Source organism: Gekko japonicus, unplaced genomic scaffold (genome assembly GCF_001447785.1).
Source record: "Gekko japonicus isolate JY-2015 unplaced genomic scaffold, Gekko_japonicus_V1.1 scaffold190, whole genome shotgun sequence".
NCBI lineage: Eukaryota > Metazoa > Chordata > Lepidosauria > Squamata > Gekkonidae > Gekko > Gekko japonicus.
Window position 1 is genome coordinate 1,112,617 of NW_015160841.1, and position 24,701 is coordinate 1,137,317.

Consider the following 24,701-nt stretch of genomic DNA (forward strand, 5'->3'; position numbering starts at 1 on the left):
GGGAGGAAGCAACTTACCCTCCCTCTTCTCCTTTCTCCTCCTGGCTGAATGAGGGCTGGAAATGGGGCGGCCGGAAGCAGGGGGCATGGCTTCGTCATGTGCCCCGCCCCCTGCACCTCACCCGGGGGAACTGCGTTCCCCCCCGAAATGACCTCTGCGTGTGACTGTCCCAAAGTCACTCGGCATGCTTCCAAGGCAGAATAGGGATTTGAACCTAAGGTCTCCCCGATCCTAGTCTACAGACACAGTCACACAAGTACACATAGATGTATGGTGTTGTGTTGGTTCAAATAACTGGCCCAGTATTTCCAGCCATCTGCTGAGGCAGCATTAATTGATGAGAGGTCATCAGACTAAAAGGTTGGCATCCTTTTCAGGTTCTGCTCTACTCCTTGGACTTTATTCAGGGTTACCTAATGGCTCAGCTCATAGCTTTTATAAACCCATTAGTTGATTGCTTTCCTTTCTATGCAGGTTAATTGGTTCATTTTAAAGGCTACGCACATGATCTAAACAGTGCTGAACACGTTTAAGCCCCACTGTGTAAATAGAAGAGATTGCAGTAAATGCTTCTTGGTCCAATTAGAGAGACATAACAGCTCGAAAGCTGTCCTCTTGATTTTAACGACTATAGACCTCAGCCTATTTTGCTCTAGCCCAGCAGGGCTTAATTGTGACAGTCCTGAGGAAAGCAACCAAGAGATCAGGAGTTAGAAGTCACAGGCAGCTTCCATATGAGACAGCAGCGTGCCCCCACATTTAAAGAGAGCTTCTGCATGATGTTGTGTTCACTGTGAGCATGACTCGTGGGCTTCCTGGAGGTTCCCCTGAAAGGGGGAGGGGTGGAGGCAGCAGTGGGCACTGTGGAGATGGGGCATCTGGGTGCTGTTTCCGCTGGCTTCCACACCGTTCCCAGTGGGGGCAGATTTTCACATCATGTGGAAGCAGCCATGATTAACTTTCAATGGAACTTCATCACAGCCAAATTTAGCTGGGCATGGGGGGACCCTGGGCAATCTTTGACGGATTGTGCTTTATCTCTGTCTGTGTCCTCAGACTTCATTTCCTGATTATGGAAAAGTATAGAAAGTATGTATTTTAACAAACGATAAGCAGGAGGAAACATGTCTCTGTGTGTGCAAAAATAATTCACACACACCCCGATTCGGGTCCATTGGACCCAAAAAATATTGGTATTCCCGAATATTCCCAAATATTTTCAGTTACTTATTTAGCCGAATACAGATTAGACAATCTGATTCGGCTACCGAAATAGCCACACCCGATTAAGTGCCAATATTATTTGGCTTTTATTCGGGCACGGCTAGAAGGCATTTAAACTTTAAAAAGCACCCACAAGCAGGCAGTGGAAGGGTGTGAATGCAGGCATCAGAGGAGATGTGTGAGTTGGGAGTTAACAGCAGTGAGTCCTGCCAGAATACATGGGTCCTGGCTGCTGCCCCACTTCAGGGTATACTGATGCTCGTCCTATCTTGTTTTGCTGTGGCTGAGACAGTTTCTTTGGGTATTTCTTTGTTTTGTCAGGAGTATTTCTTTGCTTGGCCACTCTAGTAGGAGGTTGGGTGGGTATAAAAAGGCATAAAAAATAAAATATGCTAGTGTTGGCTTTGGGACACAGACCCACCATCCCCTATGAGCCCAAGGGGCTGGAAATGTTCTAACAGCCATTTATGTCACACCAAGTGTGCCAGTGTTTCTTGAAAATCCTATTGTGATGTCCTTTCGGGGATTTGTGCAATGTCATGCTTATGATGTCGCTTAGTATGTTGTTTCAACATCTCATTATCTCTGTCGCAAATTGCTAACAATAGCTCTGACAGAAGAGTTTAGATCTTCCCATGAAGAATGAATGCAACTATTATGGTGTACAGTAAAGAAGATGAATGGATACTTTGCAGGGGAAAGGGGAAAGCAATGCTGATAAGAAGTATCGATTCCAACAGCCCTGAAAACTTGGCATCACAGATAAATCCATTAGTCTTTCACATCACCTCCTACCTGATCCTTTTAACTGGCGACACCAGGGATTGAGCTTGGGACCTTCTGCATGCCAAGCAGATGTTCTATTACTGAGACATGACTCCGCCATGGAATATATCTCTTGCCAAGGCATACATATGAACGGAACTTTCAGTTTAATAACATTTTTAACAAAGAAGTTTAAAAGTTCTCTTGTGTGCTGTTCTTTTCCTCCCAGTGTTATAAAAAACAAGTTACCTTTTGAAGATTTTGATGGAGATAAATTTAGTACCTTTCCGGTAAGTACTGGTCATGTTTTTTATCCCACTGCTTCTCCAAGGTACTGAAGGCAGCTTATTTTATCCAAAAAATAACTCTGTGAGTTGGTTGGGCTCAGAGATAAGGACCGGCCCAAACAACCAGTGAATTCAGGATTGTGTGGGGATTTAAACCCACATCTCCCTAGTTCGACAGTAACCTGCTACACCGCAGTAAAGCCATATGAGCTTTTGATAAGAAGATTCTCCCAAGAATCCTTTCCAGAATGTACAAAGTCTCTTCCTTTGTGAACAGCCAAAGGTTTATTATTTTGAAATACTGTCTCCTTTATGGTCAGGAAAAAAATAATCATTCCTTTATATCTTTTCTGGAGATGTGGCTATGAAGTTACGTTGCCTGTAGAAGCAAATTGCTCTGCCAAAGAGTGTCATGTTTATTGAAATATTAATAAAAGGTGAAGCAAAGCTATCTGAAAAAAATATTAAAATTGCCAGCATGTCTTATTTCTGCATTAAAATGAGAAGTGTGTCATTTTTTCTAAAGACAGCTGGGAGAGAGATGGTTGATTTACCAGCCCTGATTCTTCTCCTTGAGTTAGATTCTTATTTTAGATGTTTGAAAGTAGCAGGGGTAAAAATAACAATGAACATTCTATTCTGTCTGTGCTGCTCTCTACTGTTTAGACCTTGAGAGGATATCATTGGCGAGGCAGGGACTGCGACGATGGAATGGCCTCCGTGTATCCGGGGAGACGGTAATTTGGATGATTTCATCTCTTTTGGTTCAAACAATCCCTCTGTTTAGAAGAACTCACTTTATATTCAAAGAGAATAAAATCCTGAAAGTTTTCGATATTGCAGTACAACTTCATTTATCCTACCAGCTGGGGGTGGGAGGATTTCCGAATGACTGTCCTGATCAGTGGTTTACAGATGATGGGACTTATGTACACTGTCAGGACATTTCCTAGCAGAACAAGAACTATATCTCACGTTAGGTCTTGCTTTTTTCACAAGCATTTTTTCTGAGAGAGAGAGAGAGAGAGAGGCGACCTTGTATCTAAAACTTCTTAAATTTGTAGCAAGTCTATACCGTCAATGCTCTGACCTCAGGGGCGGATTAAGGCTCACTGGTGCCCTAAGCACTGACCAGTCTTGGTGCCCCCCTCCTTTCCACACTGACCCAGTCCATTTTAGTTGTTGACCTGTCTGACCAGATATATACAATGCAGGTTGCAGCAATACAAAAGTTTATTCATATGATAACACAATATACTGTACAAACTAAGCTTTTCACCCTTTCCCCAACTTTGTGGTGCCCCCTTTGGCCCTGGTGCCCTAAGCACGTGCTTAGTCTGCTTAATGGTTAATGGTTAATGTGCCCCTGTCTGACTCTACACTGCTTAATGGTTAATGGTTAATGTGCCCCTGTCTGACTCACAGGGGCCACTTCCACACTGTCATTTTTGTTGCTCATTTGTCCCTGTTGCTTCAGGGTCCATCCCCCACCCCCAGTGTGTTTTGCTCTCTTTAGTAGACTCAGAGGGAGCAAAACACATGTGCAAAGGGGGGGGGACCCAAAGCAATAGGGACAAATGAGTGACAGAAATTACAGTGCAAAAGTGGCCTGGGGTTGCCTTGAAAAGTCTACAGGGTTGCCATAAGTCAGCTGCGACTTGATGGCACTTTCTACCACCAGACCATCAATCTCTCTCGTTTCCAAACCTCCCTACATTTTTCAACATGCCAAATAGCTTCTGTTTTCTGACAGTAGCAGATAAAAATGCTTTGTCCCCCTTGCTCATTTCTGAGGTGTTTCTTCATGTTTTACGGGATCACTTCGGGTGCTCCAGTAATCTCTATGATTGTGTTTGTTCACAATTCTGACCTTCTAGCAAAACGTCTGATAGGTGGCTTCCCTTTCTTCTCTTCTTTGCTCCTGGGTGTTTCTGTTTGCCCATGTGATAGTGCCTGTCATTCACGTCTGCCTTATCATCTTTGGGATGATAACGATCAGTCAGTTTCGTGCCTCTGTCAGTTCCTGCAAAATCTGACCATTTTATTTTTTCCAGAGTATGGTTTTCTAAGTGCTGTATTTCTGAATCCTCTCTGTCAAGAAGGGCTGAGTTATTGCAGACCTATGGCCAGACCAATGGCCTCTCCCCCTTTTCCTGTCTCCTCTCCTTCCCATCCACCAGCCAGCCTACTATTATCTTCTCCCCATCTTCAGTTTTTCCACCAACCCTGCCCCTGGCACCCTCTCCCTCTGTCCGAGAAAACTTTGGCATGATGTGGGTTGCCAGGGCAGGCCCAGTCGCACAGTGGGGAACCTGCGAAGACTTGCAAAAGGCATCTATTTCCCCCTCTTAGGCCGTGGTCACACAGTCATTTTGATCAGGTTTCACCGCTGTTCCCTCTCGCATTTAAAATATCTGATCAGATGCCCGCATCCATCTCCCGCACCGAAGTGGGGTCACTCGCAGTTCCCTAGTGAGTTTTCCTACACTTGGAAAATCAAGTACTTTCTGGATATTTGCTCTTTGAATCCACGATTTCGCAGATCTGGACAGCCATCTCTCACAATGATTGCAATTAGGTCATCTGAACGTCCTTCTCGCGATTCCCCCACCCCAAGATTCCGTCGTCGTGTGCATGAGCAATCCTGTGCTGAATAAATTCAATTTATAAGCATTCAAGTGCACATATAGACTCAGTGCTCAGTTGTAGGTCACCGGTTATTTTGTTCACTGTTCGGGGGGGGGGGAACCTGCAAAAACAAGGAAGTATGGTGAGTCCCAGTGGGAGCGGTGATTTGGTCATGTGTATACGCATGCTCAAAGTGGCTGTCTGGATGGTGCCCAGAGCCTCATCGTGCGATGCAAGCAGTTTGGGGAGGGATGTGTGATCATCCCAACCTGAAAAAAAATATTCCCAATCAAATCTATAGTGGGAACAAATCGGGATAAGCTTGCCCCCACACTATTACCTTTTTTCCTCCAGCTAACAACCACCATATTCTCAACCATCTCTGCTTCTTTCTGTCTTTCCTACCTAACTAACTTTTACTTGTTCCCCCAATCTCTTCCTCCTCCACCTCCTCTTCTTCCTTTATGTGTCCCTCTGTTTTTATCTCTTTCTCAGTCTCTTACTTACTATCACTTTCTTTTTCTCTCTTTCTGCCTCCCCCACTCCATTACTCTTTTTTCTCTCTTTCTTCCTCCCCACCCATTAACCTTTCTTTCTTTCATTTTTTCTTTCTTCCCCCCATTACTGTCTCTTACTCTCCTTCCACCCATCAGTTGCTTGGATCCTGTCCCCTGCTCAATCATCCCTGACTCACGGTGCCTGTCTGCAGCCATAGGGAGGGGTGCTGTCATAAGTCAGCCAGGGATCAGCGAAAGCAAAAACTCCTCAGGAGAAGAGGAGCCCCATGTAGTCAGCCTCGAGTTAACAGAAGCTGACCAGCAGGAAAATGAGCTGCAGGCTTGTCAGGATTCACAGCCAACAGCTGGCATAGAGCCACCAACACCCTCCAGTCCTGATTCAGCAGGTGAACCTCAGTTGGCCATTCCCAGCCCACCAATATCACCTACACCCATAGAGCACCACAGATGGAGGCTGAGAACAGAGCTACAGACAAGGCAGAAAAGTGAATGCCTCCTGGCCCAATGCCAACTGCTTGGTGATAACAAAGATGAGCAGTTGCAGGATTGCTTCTGAGTAACTGGTTGCAAGCATGACCCTTAGGTGTGGGGTTATAAAACCAGCCAAGAGAGGCTGTTAGGCGTGGATGCAATGTGTGCAATAGACACTAAACCACGAACTCTGCCTTCCCTGACTTCTGGCCCCCCAACTTTGGACTGAAGGACTCTGTTTTGCCTGACTTCTGGCACCTGGCCAGTAAAGGTGCTTTCCCTAGCCTGCACTTCCTGAGTGAAGCATTGGGAGGGTGGAGTATGGGAAGGAAGCGACCTCAGCAGGATATAATGTCATAGAGTTCACCCTCCAAAGCAGCCATTTTTTCCAAAGCAACTGATTTATGTCAGCTGGAGATGAGTTGTGATTCCGGATAATCCGCAATTCTCACCTGGAGGTTGGCAATTCTAGTTCCCCTGGAAGAAATGGCATCTTTGGAGGGTGGAGTCTATGCCCCCCAACTCTTTAGAAATTTCCTGTGGAGTTGGCAACCCTATCTCCTTCCTACCCAACAGCCAACCTACCTTTATCTTTTTTAGTATTTATTTATTAATTAAAATTTAAAATTTAAAGTATAATCAATAGCTATGAGTCGAAACAACAGCAATACACTGGGCCAGGCCCACTTGTATGGTAAGGAACCTTCAAGGACTTGTGAGGGTGCTTCACTTTCCCCTGTATCCCCCTCCCCACACTATTTCCTCTCCCCACTGGCAACCCCCCATATCCTCTCCCCTTCACGTTCCTTATTCTCTCCTTCTCAGCCGTTCACCAACCTACCTTTTATCTGCCTCCCATCTTCAGCTATATTTATAATTTATTTCATTTATACCCCAACTTTCTCCACAGTGAGGACCAAAGCATCCAGTGAGCTTTCACAGCCAGATGGGGGTTCAAGTGCGGGTCTCCCAGACCCTGCTCTGAAGCTGTAACTGCTACACCACACTGCCTTTCATAGAGTGGCTGCTGTTGAACTGTAGCAAGCAGCCAAGCCTAGTTGAGTCCTGGAAGTTGGGTGGTATCAAGTCACCCAGAGGTTGCTTCCAGGCCTAGGATTGCCAGCCTCCATGTGGGACCTGCAGATCTCCCAGAATTACAATTGAACTCCAGACTATAGAGATTGTTGCTCTGGAGGAAACGACTGCTTTGGAGGGTGGACTCTATAGCATTGTATTCACTTGAGGCATCTCCCCTCCCCAAACACTGCCCTCCTCAAATTCCACCACAAAATCTCAACGAATCTCCCAACTTGGAACTGACAACCCTAGCCAGGCCTGGCCCTGATGAGTCCTCCCTCAAAAGTCCAAATAGGCCTGGAAAGGGCCCTGCTCTCTCCCCCTGCCCTTTCCCCCACATAAACCCATCTTGGAGTACTGTGGTTGCTTAGCAACAGCCACTGAGGGAATCTGTTGCTTAAAGCTACAAGCACTCCTTTTATAATTTCTGGATTTTTTAAAACACCCAATGTATTTCTTTTATTTCAGTTATTTTTTCCCCCAAACCTGGGGTCCTTTTCAGGTTTGTAGAAAGATCTGTTTTGCCTATTCACAGTTCCAGTCATTGGATTTAAGTATCCAGAGATAGGTCAACTTCACTATTAGAATATAAGATCTATGATATTACAGGGAATAAGGCTGTGTGGTAGGATCCAAAACCACACTGGGAAAGTTTGTGGGGGAGGGGAGAGAGTAACTAGTGCCTTACAATCCAGTTCCATACAGAGTTACTCCAAGCTAGATGTTGGCTTCCCCTGTTGGCTAAATAGTATCACTCCACCAACCGTTTCACATCAGGAAAATAGTACAGAGGGAAGTCTGAAACCCCTTCTCCACACTTCAAAGATTCTGGTCCTACTTGGCTACCTTGTGTACCAGGATTAAGAACCTATAACTGATGTCACCACAATTTAAACTGGATAATCTGTAATGCATGAATCAGCAATAAGACTAATTGTCAGTCCTAGCTGTAATTGCAGACTGTGGTTATTACCCAACACTGCAGACACCTTGCGCAAATGGAATCAAATTAGATTTCCTTTGGACCTACCCCAGATTAAGTAAGTGTATAGTAAATTTGTAAACAGTTTTTTTTTAAAGATTTTGAGAATTTGCAGGTGGGTTCATTTCAAAGCAACATGCATGAACACCTCATTCATTTAGTCACATGTCTAAGCTGTGCTTTGGAAAGGGACAGAATGTTATCTCTTCACTTGACCCCAACGGTTGCAGTTCTTTGCCTTCCTGAAATCGAGGAGAGACAGCCTTGGTTTCTACAATCTGTGTAAAGTAGAAATAATAGGAGAAGAGTCACCCTGGCCCAGAACTAGGGGTGTGCAGAGTCCCTACATGTGTTGGTTGCAGAGGTCGATTCCCATTCACATTGACAGAATCAACTGGCAGCTTCACATGCATGCATCGCTTTTGTACGCATGTACAACCAAATGTTGAACCAAATGTGGTGGTCTGCATATACAAGATAGTTCTAGGTTGTGCCTCAGAGCCTTGATGTCCTTTGCAAACAACTGTATTGTGGCGACTGTATACATTTTTTAATACCAGCAGATAATCCTATATCTATCCTGAAAAATGTGGAACACAGATATGTTGCTGTATACCATATACTTTTGCTTTCACGTGAAAACCAGATCAAAATGCCTGTTAGTTTCTACAAAGCTGCTTTAATTTCCTTTCCAGCACCCTTCTCTTCTTCTTCAGCCCTGATAGTCGGGATGCTCAATGCTAATGAGTTATGCTAATGAGTCCCCCTAGCTCTTTTTCTACGAAACGACCCCTGGTTGGTTGTCCCATTCACATTGACAGAATCAGCTGGTAGCTTCACATGCATGCATCGCTTTTGTACGCATGTATTTGTCTCCCTGTTGAACCAAATGTGGTGGTCTGCATATACAAGATAGTTCTAGGTTGTGCCTCAGAGCCTTGGATGCCCTTTGCAAACAACTGTATTGTGCCGACTGTATTTTTTAATACCAGCAGGTAATCCTATATCTATCCTGAAAAATGTGGAACACAGATATGTTGCTGTATACCATATACTTTTGCTTTCACGTGAAAACCAGATCAAAATGCCTGTTAGTTTCTACAAAGCTGCTTTAATTTCCTTTCCAACACCCTTCTCTTCTTCTTCAGCCCTGATAATTGGGATGCTCAGCAGGATTCTAACTGTAATGGCATATGGGTGAGTTGTTGAATGTTATAGCGCGACATTTCTCTCTCATATATTCTCTCCTCGTTTTGAAATCTGCTTATGAGTTTTTTATTTCAAGGACTTTTTCCAAAAAGAGTGTGTGTCTCTGTGATGCCCAGCTTTGCCAGGAGCAGAAGCCACTGCCCTGACTGGTGTACCTGGCTGGTATACCAAAGTCACAGCCAGAAGAAGAAAGTGGCCTCTCCCCACCACCACCACCACAGGGCTGGCTGGGAAGGAAATGGTTAGGACACACTGGCACAATGGCCCAGCGGGGTGGGTGTGGCTGGATACCACATGCCTGGGGAGGGGCTGGTTGACTGGGGAGAGGGCCCCAGGTGGAGCAGAGGATATTAGATATGAGGCTAGTTCATCAGTTGTGGCTTTTGGGAGGAAGCTGACTGAGCCCCAGTCGCACATCCCTCGGTATTACTCCCAGGCTTGACTACTGTAACCCATTCTACATGGGACTACTCTTGAAGCTGTCTGGAAACTTCCATGGGCTCAAAATGAGGCAGCTAGGGTTGGTTCTTAAGGCTCTCGATGGCATGACCATATTTAGCCAGTGTTAGGCCATCTACACTTCCTTCCAGTCTTTTTCAGTGCTCAGTACAAGGTGTTAGTTTTTGAACTTTAGAGCCCTAAATGGCTTTGGCCCAAAATACACAAAGGACTTCCTCCAGTCATATCAATCAGTCAGTCAGTCAGTCAGTCAGTCAGTCAGTCAGTCAATTTGAGGTCAATGCAGAGTCCATTCTTCCAGAAATTAGCTATGACGACCTAGCCCACTTCCCTCCCTCAGAGATATGATTTTCCCACTGTTTTTCTCTCCCTTTTTGTCTGAGCAGCACTATTTATTTATTTTCTTCTTTTCAGAAGAACTGTGGCTGTTTCACCCTGTCATGGTATGAAATTCTGCTACTGGCTCAGCCCAGGAATCTGAGGGAAGGGTTGAGATCCTCCTTTAACTTAAACCAGTGAAACGGCACTCAAGGCTTTTTAAACTTCAAAAATAACAAAATATTTTATTCAACATAGAGTGGAGAGGTCAGGTGAAGTCAGGGGTAAAATTTCTGAGGTAAATCAATATAGGCACAGACTGCAGTTCATATGTTTTAAGCAACTGAGAGTTTCTTAAGCTTTTCACAGTGACTTAGAATCTTTGAGATGAGGAGCTTTTCCCCCTAGTGTTTCCTAAACACTCCAGTATACTTTCTTGAGCATATTTGACTCTTTTGGTTTCCAGAAGTCAGGGATACGCTGTCCAGTACCCTAACTCCTTAACTAAACACAGCAGTATTCGTCTTAAGTTTTAACTGACTCCTCAGGATTTTAAAGGCAGTTTCTAAAAACACCAGACCAAGGATCTCTCCACTCTTCAGAGCTATTTCCCTGTTTTAACTGGGTAGGGAAATTCTTCTCTCACTAGAAGATCTATCCCTTTTCTGGCCTGAATGGAAGTCTTCACCTAACTACCCACTCCTTCTGCCAACCTTCCCCCAATACTCCATCTGTGTTGCACTGCTCTCAGTGAGGGCCAAATGCAAACCTTTCAGTACTAAACCTTTCTCTGTCAGGGCTGAATTCAGACTGCCCTCTCAGCATTCAGCACTCAAGCCTTTCTCTGGTCAACTGATGCTAACCATTTAGATATCTTAGAGCAGCCTGTCACTCAAGGGTGTCGGGCTTTGTGAGGAATTAACCCCTCACGGTCCATACCTGTTTACACAGCACTTCTGAGCTTCTAAAAGTGCAGTCTGTTACACTAGCCTTTGCAGAGTTTCAGCCAGTGGAAACCCAGAGAAAGGCTTTTTTTCTGCTATTGTCCTCTGAGTCTAGAACTCCCCAATACTGAATTTGAGAATGGCTGCTTCCCTCAAGGTCTTCTGGATGGGTCTGAAGACCTGCCTTTTCTGGAAGGACTTTTGAGTTAGGTCTATAAGAATTGGTGTGGCAAGGAAATGGCACTGAAGGAATATTATATTTTATTGGTTCTGTTGTATTTTATTAATTTCTATTACATTTGATTCATTTTACTATTTTAAGCTGAGCTTTTCTTGTATCTCAATGGCCTTTTATTGATTTCCTTGTATTTTACTGAGCTATAAACCACAGTTGGGACTTTTAGTGAAACAATGATATAAACTAACTAAAAATATGAAAGTGCTTTATGTTGAGTACTGTGGTTCCCAACCTGTGGGCGGAGGATCCCTGGAAGCCACAGAGTTATTGTAAAGGATGCACAAATCCATACAGCTTGGGCAGGTTCCTGCCTTCCCCTACCTGTGCTCACCTCCATGGTGGCCATCCCCCCCCCACTGCTCTGTACTGGGGCAGCTGCAGTTCCGTAGCCAGAATTTTTTTCACTAAAAGAGCCAGTTTGGTGTAGCGGTTAAGTGCGCGGACTCTAATCTGGGAGAACCGGGTTTGATTCCCCACTCCTCCACTTGCACCTGGCTGGATGACCTTGGACAAGCCATAGTTCTGATAAGAGCTTTTCTTGAAAAAAGGGCAGTTTCTGTCAGAGCTCTCTCAGCCCCACCTACCGCACAAGGTGTCTGTTGTGGGGAGGGGGAGGGAAAGGAGTTTGTAAGCTGCTCTGAGACACCTTTGGGTAGTGAAGGGCGGGGTATAAATCCAATCTCTTCTTCTTCTTCTTCTTCTTCTTTGTTGGGAGGGCAATTTTTTGTTAAGAGGGCAGTTTAGCACAGTGGAGAGCAGCCCATTATGTGTCTGTACAGAACTATCATGCTTATATTTCTAAAGAATAAAGCTCTGTGGTATACCACACAAAAATGTTTCAGGTTTATTACAAAGATATTTACATGTAGAACATATTGATTAACTAGTAACAGACAACACACATTTTCAAACTGTTCAGCTCTGAAGTTTAACAAGATGTGGTATAAGAGGTGCTGTGCAGGCTAAATTGGGTTAGACCACATAAAAGAGATTTTACACTGCACCAAGAGCTATTGGGACAGAAAACCTAGTAATGGCTGTTCTTCCACTCAGCAAATGTGTAACCATAGTTCTTGACCTAAGAGACCCAGGTTCAAGTCCCTGCTGGCATTTCCAGCCTCACCTACTTCTCATGAAAGCTCATAGCCTGCCATGTATTTTGTTAGTCTTTAAGGAGTCCCTGGACACTTGCTCCAGTTTGGTGCAGTGGTTAAGTGTGCGGACTCTAATCTGGGAGAACCGGGTTTGATTCCCCCACTCCTCCACTTGCACCTGGCTGGATGATCTTGGGCAAGCCATAGTTCTGGCACAGCTGTTCTTGAAAAAAGGGCAGTTTCTGTCAGAGCTCTCTCAGCCCCACCCACCTCACAGGGTGTCTGTTGTGTGGGGAAAGGAGTTTGTAAGCCGCTCTGAGACTCCAAGTGAAGGGCAGAGCATAAATCCAGTCTCTTCTTCTTCTTCTTCTTTCTACAGCTACAGACAGACTAACATGGCTATGCATCTTGATCTATTTCACAGGATGCTTGTTGTAATCTAGTAGCTCTTTGTGCAACCTGAAGTCTGTTTGGCGTCATATACTTGAATCCAGTCTGCATCGTCACACCGTCTCCATTCCACCTGTTTGGTTTTATAAATCTCAGTGAGTCGAGCAGAATATAAATAAATTAAAATATGTTTCCTAGACACACAGCTCAGTGAGACAAGCTGACCATAAACGAACCAGTACCTCTGCATAGTTCAGTGAGACAAATGGACCATAAATGGCAAATAATGATTAACATCAACCATAGATTCTCTAAACTTTGAATGCCTGCACCTTTCCACTTGGGACTGACACAGCTCCTGTGGTCTTTTCTTCCCTCCTAAAGCCCACTGGTGTTTCCATTGTTTCCCCGTTCCTCATCTGGCCAATTGTTGCTCCTGGACGGTTTGCTAGCAGCCGTCCTGGACTGCAGAGGGGCCAAATGTTCTAGCCAAATTTGCCTTAGCGGAGTACAGATTGATTCACTGTCCTTCCAAGCCATCCCTGGGCAGCTGGGACTGAGCACCCAGGAAACAGCACTGAGAGGAGGGAGGTGGAAGAATTCATTTGTGTAGCTTGCATGGACTCCCCCACCCCCATCTTCCAGCCTGGCTGGGTAAAAAGCTTTGCAAGAGCACACAGGCGCTAACAGATGCTAACAGCTTTCTGATGCTCTTTCCTTGCTGGCTTTGTAGCATCTTCTCCCAGGAGAGCAAGAAGCAGAGGAGAGAGATGAAAGAAATCAGAGGGATGCCAGTCACTTTCAGGGGTTGATTGACAGCAGGGCAGTTTAAACTGATAGTGGTATAAAAGGTGGGGAATTCATCCCCCCCCCAAAAAAAACCCCCTGCCTTTAGGTTCTCTCAAAGCTTTAAATGCCTTTAAATGAACCCCAAAGGCAAGGCAGGCACTTAAAGGGACTGTCCTTTTAAATGCCTACCTTCTCCAAGCCACACATCTCTGTGGTGATGCCTTTGGAGCTCACACTTGTTGTGGAGACATGTGGCTTGGAGAAGGCAGGCACTTAAAGGGACAGTCCCTTTAAGTGCCTACCTTGCCTTCAGTGTGAATGCCAAGCCATGCCACTGGGAAGAGAAAGCTATCTATTGGGTGCGCTGGACTGTTCCACTTATGGATGGGGGAGGGAGCTGTTTGGTGAGGGGACAGGGTACATTCAGGATGAAGTGTCACCCTTGTGGCCATGGGCCACATCTGCCAAGAAGAAGAAGAGAAGAAGAGATTGGCTTTATACCCCACCCTTCACTACCAAATGAGTCTCAGAGCGGCTTACAATCCCCTTCCCTTCCCCTCCCCACAACAGACACCCTGTGAGGTAGGTGAGGCTCAGAGAACTACCCTTGAGAGAACAGCTCTGAGAGAACTTGTAACTGACGCAAGGTCACACCAGCAGCTGCAAGTGGAGGAGTGGGGAATCAAACCCAGTTCTCCCAGATTAGAGTCCGCGCACTTAACCACTACACCAAACTGGCCAACCTCCAGGCGGCATGTAGGCATCTCCTGCTACGATGATTGAGAAAATGGCTGCTGTGGAGGGTGGTTTCTATGGCATTGTACTCTGCTGAGATCCCGCCACTCCCCAACCCCACCTTCCCCGGGCTCCACCTGCAAAATCTCCAAGAATCCGCCCTCTAAAGCACCCTCTACGGCCATGGGGGGGGGAGTATCCCAGCATCCCTTGAACATGCCTTGGCCAAGTACAACTGAGAATTCTCTCCACAAGGAATTGCACTTTAATCATTATTGTTGTCAGATTCTGATACCTTTGAGCTCCTTTGGAAGCCAACTTACTACTGAAAAGCAGAGTTGAAGTCAAAATAAACAAGCACCCACCAATTGTCCGGTTAAGGACTGAAAGCTCATAGGACATCCAAGTGAATCCCCAAGAGTGCAGACTCACTGCTAACTGTGTTAGCAAAGGGGTCATTCTAGGCAGCTACACTAGTAACTCCAAACTATAAAAATGTGATGCTTTCTTGTACTGTTTCTAGTCACTGGTCTGTACTGTCTGTGCTTCAAACTGCCCCTCCGATCTCTGAAAGCGACAAAACAGCAGCAGCCATCCCATTAAACAACTCAGTATAATAAATAAGCAAACATGCCTTCTGTAGACTGAATAAATAATCTCTCCCACACATACACATATTACTATTTTTCAACTGTATGCAGATACTGTTGTGATTCATACACTACAAATCCATTTAAAAGTATTGGTGAATTCATAGTATCTATCTGTCATGATAGATTTTCTCAATCAATACTAATAGTATAACTGCTATAATGTGGGGATCTATGGATTTCTTGATGTTAAAAGGGGGTCCTCTTACTTGAACAAGTTGGGAACCACTATTCTAGTCCATATGTGTGTGCTTTCCTGTGTGTGCATAAATACCTCCTCTAAGCTGTGGAGTCTTGTGAGCAAAAGTTTTACTTTGTAAGCTACTGGCATTAAAGTTGTGAGTGAGCGATTTGGCTGCTGCATCAATTCGTTTGCTCTGGAGCCGTCCCTTCCTGAGCTGAGACAAAAATGTGTGAGCCGGAGGCTAGAAAACTGTGAGCTAGCTAACACTAACCCAGTTTAGGAGGGAACACTGGTGCGTATGTATGTACGTGTGTGCGTATAAATTGACAAACTAATATTCTCTTCTGTTATATCAGGGTATTGACAGAAAAGATGGCATTCCATATGAACAAAAACTCTGTAATGGTAATTCCTTTTATTTCAAAAAGAGAGCTGAATTTGCAGTACATTTAATTTAGACATGTTTTCTCATAAATGGTCAGATTTTAAATGAATATTTTGTTTGTTTGTGTGTGTGTGTGTGTGTTAGGGTTGCCAAGTCTTACCAACGTAATAGCGGGGGAGTCCAGGGCCCTCTCTGGGACGCCTCTTGCGTGCGCAAAGCGCACGCGTGCCGCGATGACGTAACCCGGAAGTGACATCATCACGCTGGGCATGTCACCAGGTGACACTCTAGCAACCGGCCTGTTTGCTAGATTGCTAGACCGTCACCTGGTGACGTGCCCAGCGTGATGACGTCACTTCCGGGCTACATCATCACGCCGGGCATATTGGCCCAGGCCCAATCTGGCCACTTCAGGGGTGGGGTTCCCCCTGCCAACCGGATCCAGATCGGCGGATTGGGGACCATTTTAGCAAGGGAATCCCCGCTCCCCGGGGAGGACTTGGCAGCCCTAGTGTGTGTGTGCGTGTGTGTGTGTAGAAAAACAAGGGTCACTGCATTCTTGAAATGCTGATGTCCGATAGGGAGGGGGTGGGGTTAGGAGAATGAAATTGTCCCAACTGCACAATGTAGGCTTCCCAAGTCCCCCTGGGGGGCGGGGAAACCCCCGCCCCAGAGGCCCGTTCCCCGCCGCCACCGGATCAGGCCCCGGGGGGAACTCCTCCCCGACGTGCGCGTCACCTGGAAGTGATGCGACCACACTGGGGGCGGGGCCACGGCCATATGAGGGAAAACTCTATGGTTTTCCCTCGTATGGCTGTGGCCCCACCCCCAGCATGCCTGGTGTCATCATGTCACTTCTGGGTGACGTGCATGCAGTGTGCGCGCGCTTTGCGCGCACACACCAGACGCCAGCCGGTAGCCCCCCACTCCCGGCGAAGACCAACTTGGCGACCCTAGCGCAATGTCATTTCCAGTAAATACCCAGAAGGGATGTCACATTGCTGGAATAGCACTCTGGGGTTTTGCTAGAACTCTATGCAGGCCGTAGCCAGCGGTGGGACTTTAGGGGCTCAGTCCCCTATCAAATTGGGAGGGGCCCCAGTGCCAGCCAGCCCCTGGCCATCCCCAGTGCCCGCTACCAAGTCAGCTCTCAGAGAGGCCTCAGAGTGAGACGCCAGGGTGGGCCATTCTCTCATGGCCTGCCCCTGCGCTTCACTGCATCTGCACCAGCCAGCGTGCTGGCTTTCCAAGAGGACAAACTTGCGAGTGGAGTGCATTTATCCACAGGGAACAACATGTCAGTTCTCACGCATGCACATGCTTAGCCCCCTCTTCTAGCAGTACAGTGATATAGCGCATGCACAACAGCAGCAAACTGAAGAGGGGTTGGTACTGCCTATGATATTACCTTCACTCGAAAATCTTATTTTTTTTAAAGGCACGGCTTTAAGAAATTAAACCAATGTGTCAACTGGAAAAATGCAGAGGGAGGGAAGATGTGCAGAACCCCTGTGTGCAATGTGACTTTGGTGCTAGCAGACAGACTGCCAGGAAAAGCAGGAACAAGTGGTGTGTGTCAAAAAAACCTTCTGACTAGATCCTGACTTCGATGGCCCAGACTAGCCTGATCTAGCCAGATCTTGGAAGCTAAGCAAGGCTGGCCCTGGTCAGTATTTGGAAGGGAGACCACCAAGACATACCAGGGCCATAACTCAGAGGCAGGCCATGGCAAACCACCTCTGCAGTCTCTTGCCTTGCAAACCCTGTGGGGTCCCCAGAAGTCAGTTGAGACTTGACAGGGGGGAACAGCAACAGGGATTGTGAAATAATTTTTCAACCCCTGACTTGACGGTGAAAGGATTTCTGGTCTCATTACTCATCTTTGTTAAATTTTTGTTTTATTTTATTTTGTTAAACTAGCAATACATCATCACATAACCATTCCGGTAAATAGGGATACACAACGTTCCTGCAAAGCTGTCTGACTTACCTGCATTATAAGGTCAGATCAAGCAACATTCACTTTTAAAAACTGGATTGTCCTACTGGAGCAGCCCATTTTAAGAAGCGTGAAATTCAGCCCTCATAAACTAAACTGGGAGCAGTGCACTCAATACACCGATTTTACTAAATGCTTTAAATGTGGTTGAAAGTACTAGAGACAATAAAATTTACAGGGCTCCTAGCACAGTCCATATTAAAATAACAAATTGAGCTTTAAAAATTAGCATGCACTTTTTGTAAAACTGATTGTTGCCTCTATTTATTCTGGGTTATTTATAGTGCAAATGGAGCTGAAAATCTTGTTGCGGGCTTGAAAATGAGCAAAAATGGTCAATTCATTATTTTGATTGCCCTCTGCACTGAAAGAGTTGCATGGATTTTCTTAATGTGGTTGGGTCTTGTGTATCACAACTTTGCAGACTGTTTGTGAGAGTTTTAAAATTATTTACGCAATGCCTTCTGTAGGTACAGAGTCCGAGGGAATTGTCCTCTTGGGAGATTCAGCTGGGGCCCACTTCCACATCCCTCCTGAATGGCTAACAGCATCGCAGATTTCATGGGCATGCCGTTTTAATTGCTTAAATTCTGATGATTTGCCTTCTTCGCTATTATAAAGGGTGTTGGATGAAAACCTGGTAATGGTTCATCAGAAAACAATGATCACAGAACAAGAGTGGAGAATGCCTGCCCACGGCAAGCAGGCCTTTGTGCATATTCTACCACTCCCAGCCATGTGTTAGATCCCACCTAAAATTTCCACTTGTACAAGGGGAGAGGGCATTATTTTCATTGATTCCTGTGTCCTGTGGCAGATCGCATTTCACCTTACAGTTTCTCCTCCCAGGAGCAGCATTTTGGGATGCAGGAGGAAGAGGAAGGTGGGAAATTTTAGGCAGGATCCAAACCCATAACTCCTGTTGTAACCAGAGGTCATTTCGGGGGGATCACAGGGGGTCGCAGTTCCCCCGGGTGAGATACGGGGGCGGGGCACATGACGAAGCCCCGCCCCCTGCTTCCGACCGCCCCCCGCCCCTGCTTCCGGCTGCCCTGCTTTCGGCCCTCATTCAGCCAGGAGGAGGCAGGAGAAGAGGGAGGGTAAGTTGCTTCCTCCCTGCCTCTCCCCACCCCTGCCTGCCTGGGGCCAGGGAGGGCCTTCGCGGGGCTTCCTTGCACTCCCGCCGGCCTTGCAAGGCCGGTGGCAGCGGCCGGGACCGTTGGGGGCGGGGTGTGTGGCCTTATGACACACTTCCGGTGATGTCAGGGGGTGTGGCCTTATGACACACTTCCGTTGATGTCAGGGGGTGTGGCATATGCTAATGAGTTGTGCTAATGAGTTCCCCTAGCTCTTTTTCTACAAAACGACCCCTGGTTGTAACTATGGACAGGATTCAAACTCTGGGGGGGAACGGAAGCTGGAAGTGTCCTGAAAGAGATATTGCGACGGGCCCTTAATAGAACATGTTTATGATGGGTTCCAAGAGGAGGTCGAGTAGGGGACTTCTGGTTGTGTCCTTCACAATGCTGTGCATGAAGATATAAGCAGTGTCGGCTTTTTCCTTTTTGAAAGAAATTGACTGTATGTGCGGCAAGGCTAAAGTGGAAAGGCGGAAATCGTAGCCGCTTTCCAGAAAATAGCCACTAGCAATAATCACACCATTATGGACAGCATGCAAATAGCAATCGGCGTTGTTTGCAGTTTTCATTTTCTCTTTGGAGATCCAGCTGATTAAAACATTTAAGATGAGCAGTTGTCTTTCTTCGTTAATGCTTTATGACGATAGGAATGACACTGACAACAGAGCAGGTGATGAACATAATGAATCAGAGGCAACGGTAATTGCCTAATAAATATGGTAACAATACTCATTATGATGGTGGTGGGGATGGCAGTGCAGCCAGAAACTGATATATTCAGCTGAGAGTTGGAGATTGTGTCAGCATCTCTTTTAGAAATCTCGGGCAATCTTTATGATAAAACTTTCCCAAGAACTGTTTCTCCGGGTGCAAAGATATGCAAACTCTGACTCTAAGCAGGGCTTTGTTTCCCCCTTGAAAAGTTCCTGGGCTTACAGCTGCATGTGTGCTAGTATCTTGGAGCTGGAAGCCGGGTTTCCAGGTCTTACCTGGCTGCCAGGGGAGGGGGGGCTCCAGCCCGGGTCCCTGGAGCTTCTGGTGGGCACGCAAAGCATGTGTGCCACAGTGACGTCACCCGGAGTGACATCATCTTACCAGGCACATCGTGCAGGGGATGCTCTAGCATTTGGCCAGAGACTCTGTGGTGGCCATAGAGTTTTTAGCCAAATGCTAGAGCATCCCCCATGTGACGTGCCTGGTGCAATGATGTCACTTTCGGGTGACATCACACTGGGCACATTAGGTATGACAGGGCTCTTCAGGGGTGGGGCTCCTCCCATCAGCCCCTGGCTGGTAGTGGATTGGGGCCCCCGCAAGCAGGGGGAAACCCACCCCCATTGAGGGGATGGCAACCTCTGGAAGTCTTCTCTGTCCCACCCCTAAGGGTCTAGCCTATACTTATGCCATGTCCAGGGAACATGGGTGGGGGAAACCCACCCCCATTGAGGGGATGTCAACCCCTGGAAGTCTTCTCTGTCCATCTACTAAGGGCCTAGCCTATACTTATGCAACAACATGTCCAGGGAACATGGGTGATTAGCTCCAGAGTTTGCTTTAAATGGCAAATCTCAGCCCCCGAGTAGGTGAATTATTAATACAAAAGTTCTCAGGAGGCCTAACCTACAAAGTTTGTTCCACAACATCCCAAAGACAAGTAGGAAAACCTTTAAAGAACCATTTTAAGGATGTTCACCAATGTGTTTCCTGGCACCCCCTTGCTTTCCCCCAAAAACAAAGAGGCAGTCCTGGCTTTCCTGAGTCTCATAGGAGGAGGAGGAGGTGCGGTGGAGTCTTGTGAGCAAAACTTCTTCCTTGTGAGCTACCTGCATTAAGGTTGTGAGCGAGCGATTTGGCTACTGCATAAATTCGTTTGCTCTGGAGCCACCCTTCCTGAGCAAAGGCAAAAATGTATGAGCCGGAGGCTAAAAAACTGTGAGCTAGCTCACACTGACTCAGCTTAGAGGGAACACTGCCCAGGAGATATCTTTTTTCTTTTCTTCAGAGAACACCTATTTGGAAAGCATGGGTGGCACAGAACCTCCCAGTATTTTGTGATTGGCCCCAGCACGCCATGGTGGAAGCCATTTTGTGGTGGTTCCTCCTGCTACCTGTTCCCAGAATGCCCACAAACTCAACAAGGTCGGGGACTGACCCTTGATTTGAAGAACAGCAGACGCTACCAACTAACCAAGTCGTGTATCCGGACTGTACTATTCATCTGTTCTGTTGTGGCAACAGAGCTTCTCTCCCAGCTCCACAGGTAGTTTCTGCTGTTGAAAAGATCCTGTTGAAGGTCATAGAATGGCTCAAAGCCAAAAACACCATGTCCTTGCTCAACACTCACTGGTCCTCATGGAAGAAAACTTGAAGGGAAAAGGTGTCCCCCCCCCTCCCAAAAATATGCATTTTGCAGCAAAATAACTGCCTTATCTGTAATTACTGATAATTCACCGTCTTCATTCTGATTAAGGTTATTAACTGTATTCAAGCAGCTTGAACTTCCCTTTGTTCTTTTCATGCTAGCTGATAATAGCAATCAAACTAATTGCTAATCTTCTGTATGCGAAAGCAAAACCACCCTGATTTGTTCTCCTTTGCAGAAAGTGTATTCTGACCTTCCGGAAACTTTGGGCAATGAGTTTGATTGGCCCCAGTTTTCCCAGATCACCGGATTTCTGAACTCCACCATTGGGTAAGCGAATAAAAACAAAATCCTCAGAAATGAGTGAAGGAACGTAGCGAAAAAGTTCCACATTCAAATGGAAATGTAGAAATATCGCTGTAACTTCTTTTTATGTTCTGGAAGGTTTCCTCTGCTTCAATCGGAAACGCGTATACCGTCACATAACACTGCAAATCTTGATTTGTTTTTCCAGGGTTTTTAGTAGGGTATGAATAGCGGACATTTAGTGGGGGTCATTTGAGGTTGTATTATATCTATTTTCAATCTGTAATGTTTTCATTACTAAGCATAAACCATACATATTTTAATAAATAATGTTTGTTAAAAATGGCTTAATCATCCTCAGTATTTATTTATTTATTTATTTAGACTTATGCCCCGCTCTCCCAGCCAAGGGCAGCTCAGGGCGGCTTACAACAGAATAAAACACACACATAAATTTAAATCATCCTAAAAACAGATAAAACATTTCAACATTTATAACATTCTCACATCCTTCCTTATTGTTAGGCAGAGGTCATTTCGGGGGGAATCGCGGGGTATCGCAGTTCCCCCGGGTGAGGTACGGGGGGCACATGACAAAGCCCCGCCCCCTGCTTCTGGCCACCCCACTTCCGGCCCTCATTCAGCCAGGATGAGGCAGGAGAAGAGGGAGGGTAAGTTGCTTCCTCCCTGCCTCTCCCCACCCCTGCCTGCCTGGGGCCAGGGAGGGCCTTCGCGGGGCTTCCTTGCACTCCCGCGGGCCTTGCAGGTCCACCGCCGGGCCCCTCATGGGGCTCGGCAGTGGAGCTGCAGAGCTGCCGGCGGCGGCCGGGACCGTTGGGGGTGGTGTGTGTGGCCTTATGACACACTTCCGGTGATGTCAGGGTGTGTGGCATATGCTAATGAGTTATGCTAATGAATTCCCCTAGCTCTTTTTCTACGAAACGACCCCTGTTGTTAGGCCTAAACAACATTTGGTGACTGTAGCAGATCCATCTCTTCAAATGTGGGTCTGCCCCAACCACATATAAAACTGGATAGTGATGTTGGGTTAATAGTCCCAAAGTGACATGCAAGTGGGGTATGCTTATGAATTTTTACATTGTAATATTAGACTGCATATGTTTTGTTTGGAACGTGTTCAAATAAACATGTGTGGGCCATTGTGGTATAGTGATTAGAGTGTCAGACTAGGGGCTTTTTTCTATTTCTTGGTGGGGGGGTCTGTTCTGCATGTGTTTTGCTCCCTCTGGTGGTCAATTTTCTAATACGCCGGTTTGTGTCTGGCAGATCTCCCTGCAGATGTAAACTGCAGGTTTTTATGCTGAACATAAACCAATGTAATATCAAATTGACCACTCGAGGGCGCAAAACATGTGAGACAGAAAAAGCTCAAAGAAACAGACGCTTAAAAGCAAACTGAGAATGCAGAAAAGCCCTAGGAGCTGGGATACCTGGGTTCAAATCCCCACTCTGCCATGGAAGCCTGCTGGGTGACCTTGGGCCACTCACACCCATTCAGCCTAGTCTACCTCAGAGGGTTGTTGTGAGGATAAAATGGAGGAGAGGAGAGCCATATAAGCTGTTTTGGGCCCCCATGAAAGACAAAGGCAAGATATAAATGAAGTAAAGAAATAAAGATGGTGATCACATGAAGTTTGAAGGTTTGACTTGCATGTGTGATCACAGATTAAACAGTGGAAATTTTATCTCAGCCATTTGATCTGATATATAAAAAATTGGTTCAGTTGCGGTAAGTCACGTATTCAGTGTCCAGTCACTGAGAGATCAAGGGATGTACATGCATGTGGGAACCAATCCTTTGTCCTACTGGTTCTGAGTGATTCTGAGTGATATTGGCATTCCTTGCTCTGTCAGTCTTTTAATGAACCCATGTGTGGCATCGTAGTTAGTGTTGGGCCGGACCATGTGTGTCATGAAATGTAATTCCAGGTAGCGGAGATATAAGCTTTATAAAGGAGACAAACACAAAGGGTTTTTTTTTTACTTAAAATAAAAACATGCTTAAAACATTAGCACTCTTGCAATATTTTGTTTATTTAACAGTGTCCGATAACTGACACCTCTTGCTCTGAATTATTGCAACAAAATGTCTGTGCTGTTGCCATCTTGAGTATGCTGTTCAGGTGTGTATCTGTAAGCTGCAAACCTACGATGACGCAGCAGCAGCAGAACTGGAAGAAGCAGCAGAAGACAGCCAGTTCCACTGAGGGCCTGATAGAAGCCCTCCGGGGGCCTCATCCGGCTCCCGGGCCGCATGTTTGACACCCCTGGGTTAGAATGTCAGACTAGGTGGACAAGAGAGGCCTCAGTTTAAAGCGCCACTGAGGCTTATCACTCTTTCTCAGGCCCAAACTACAAGTTTGGGTTTTTAACAAGTCGGGTCCAGGTTCCCTGCAGCACAGAAGCCGTGGGAAATGGCTTTTACAAATACTGAATACTCCACATGGAGCAGCAAAAACAGGGAAATAACTCCCCCCCCCAGTGCTGTTTCAACCTGGGAAAATGACTTGGGGGGGAAGGCAGGAGTCCTCCCTCACCTTGCAGTGGTGTTCTGAGCCCATTCGGGCTCTCCTCTATTTGTTAAGAGTCATTCCCTGCAGCTGTTTTGTGTCTGCAGGGAACCGGAGTTGTGTCTGGGAAACCTGGATCCAAATGGTTAAAAACCCAAATGTGTAGTCTGGCCCTCATCCTGACATTCCTCAGAGTGTGGCTTTGGGGATAAAAATGGGGGAATGACAAACCGTGTGTACCTGAGCTCCTTGGTGGAAGGCCAGGAAAGAAATGTATAGGTTACAGCAGGCATGTCCAACTTCGAACAGGTAGTGATCTATCTTTTCCGGCCAAAAGTGCCGGTGATCTACCACCATGGAAATAAAGTTTCAAATTAGTTTCAAATTAGATTTTAACCCACTAAAGTTGGGTTCCACCGCCCCCCCCCCTTTATAATGCACCTTCTGTCTTTTACTGGTAAGCAAAATAAGCAAAGACAAAACAGAGAGACAAAGTTCTAGAAAGAACTGTCCAGCAAACCAGGAGACCAAGTGGGACTGGTGATCTACCCCTGACCCCTCTGCGATCTACTGGTAGATAGCTGGGTTATGGGATTCCTGTTATGGTCTTTTAGTTCTTAATAGAACAGTGTAAGCCATTTAAGTTCCCATTGGGGAGAACTGCAGGTTACTGATTAAATAAATTGATAAAATCCTGGGTAATTTATCTATATATCTAATAGCCAAGTTGCCCCCGGAGTGCGGATCGCTAAATCAGCGCTCCGGGGGCAGCTGGGGGGCCGGGGGAGGTTTGTGCACACGTGGGCCAGTCCCCACGTGTGCACAAAAATAAAAAAAGTTGAAAAAAAATTCGGGGGGATGTTTAAATCCCCCCGAAAGTGCAAGAGCGTCTCCTGCACATGCGCAGGGGACGCTCTGGAACGTCGTCGCCACCGCCGGAGCTGGGGGGTGGGGAGAGAGAGAGTGCGAGGTGCCTCGGAGACGGTGAGGGGGGGAGAGCCGGAAAGAGACGGAGCC

General features: G+C 46.3%; 1 protein-coding gene across 1 annotated transcript in view; it reads left to right on the plus strand.

The window, feature by feature from the left end:
- AOAH (acyloxyacyl hydrolase) overlaps positions 1 to 24,701 on the plus strand; it is a 124,694-nt gene that overhangs the window by 57,147 nt on the left and 42,846 nt on the right. The window contains 6 exon segments of the mRNA XM_015419235.1: positions 2,219 to 2,279; positions 2,943 to 3,013; positions 9,101 to 9,149; positions 15,319 to 15,367; positions 17,817 to 17,911; positions 21,086 to 21,177. Coding sequence (XP_015274721.1) covers positions 2,219 to 2,279; positions 2,943 to 3,013; positions 9,101 to 9,149; positions 15,319 to 15,367; positions 17,817 to 17,911; positions 21,086 to 21,177 — 417 coding nt within the window.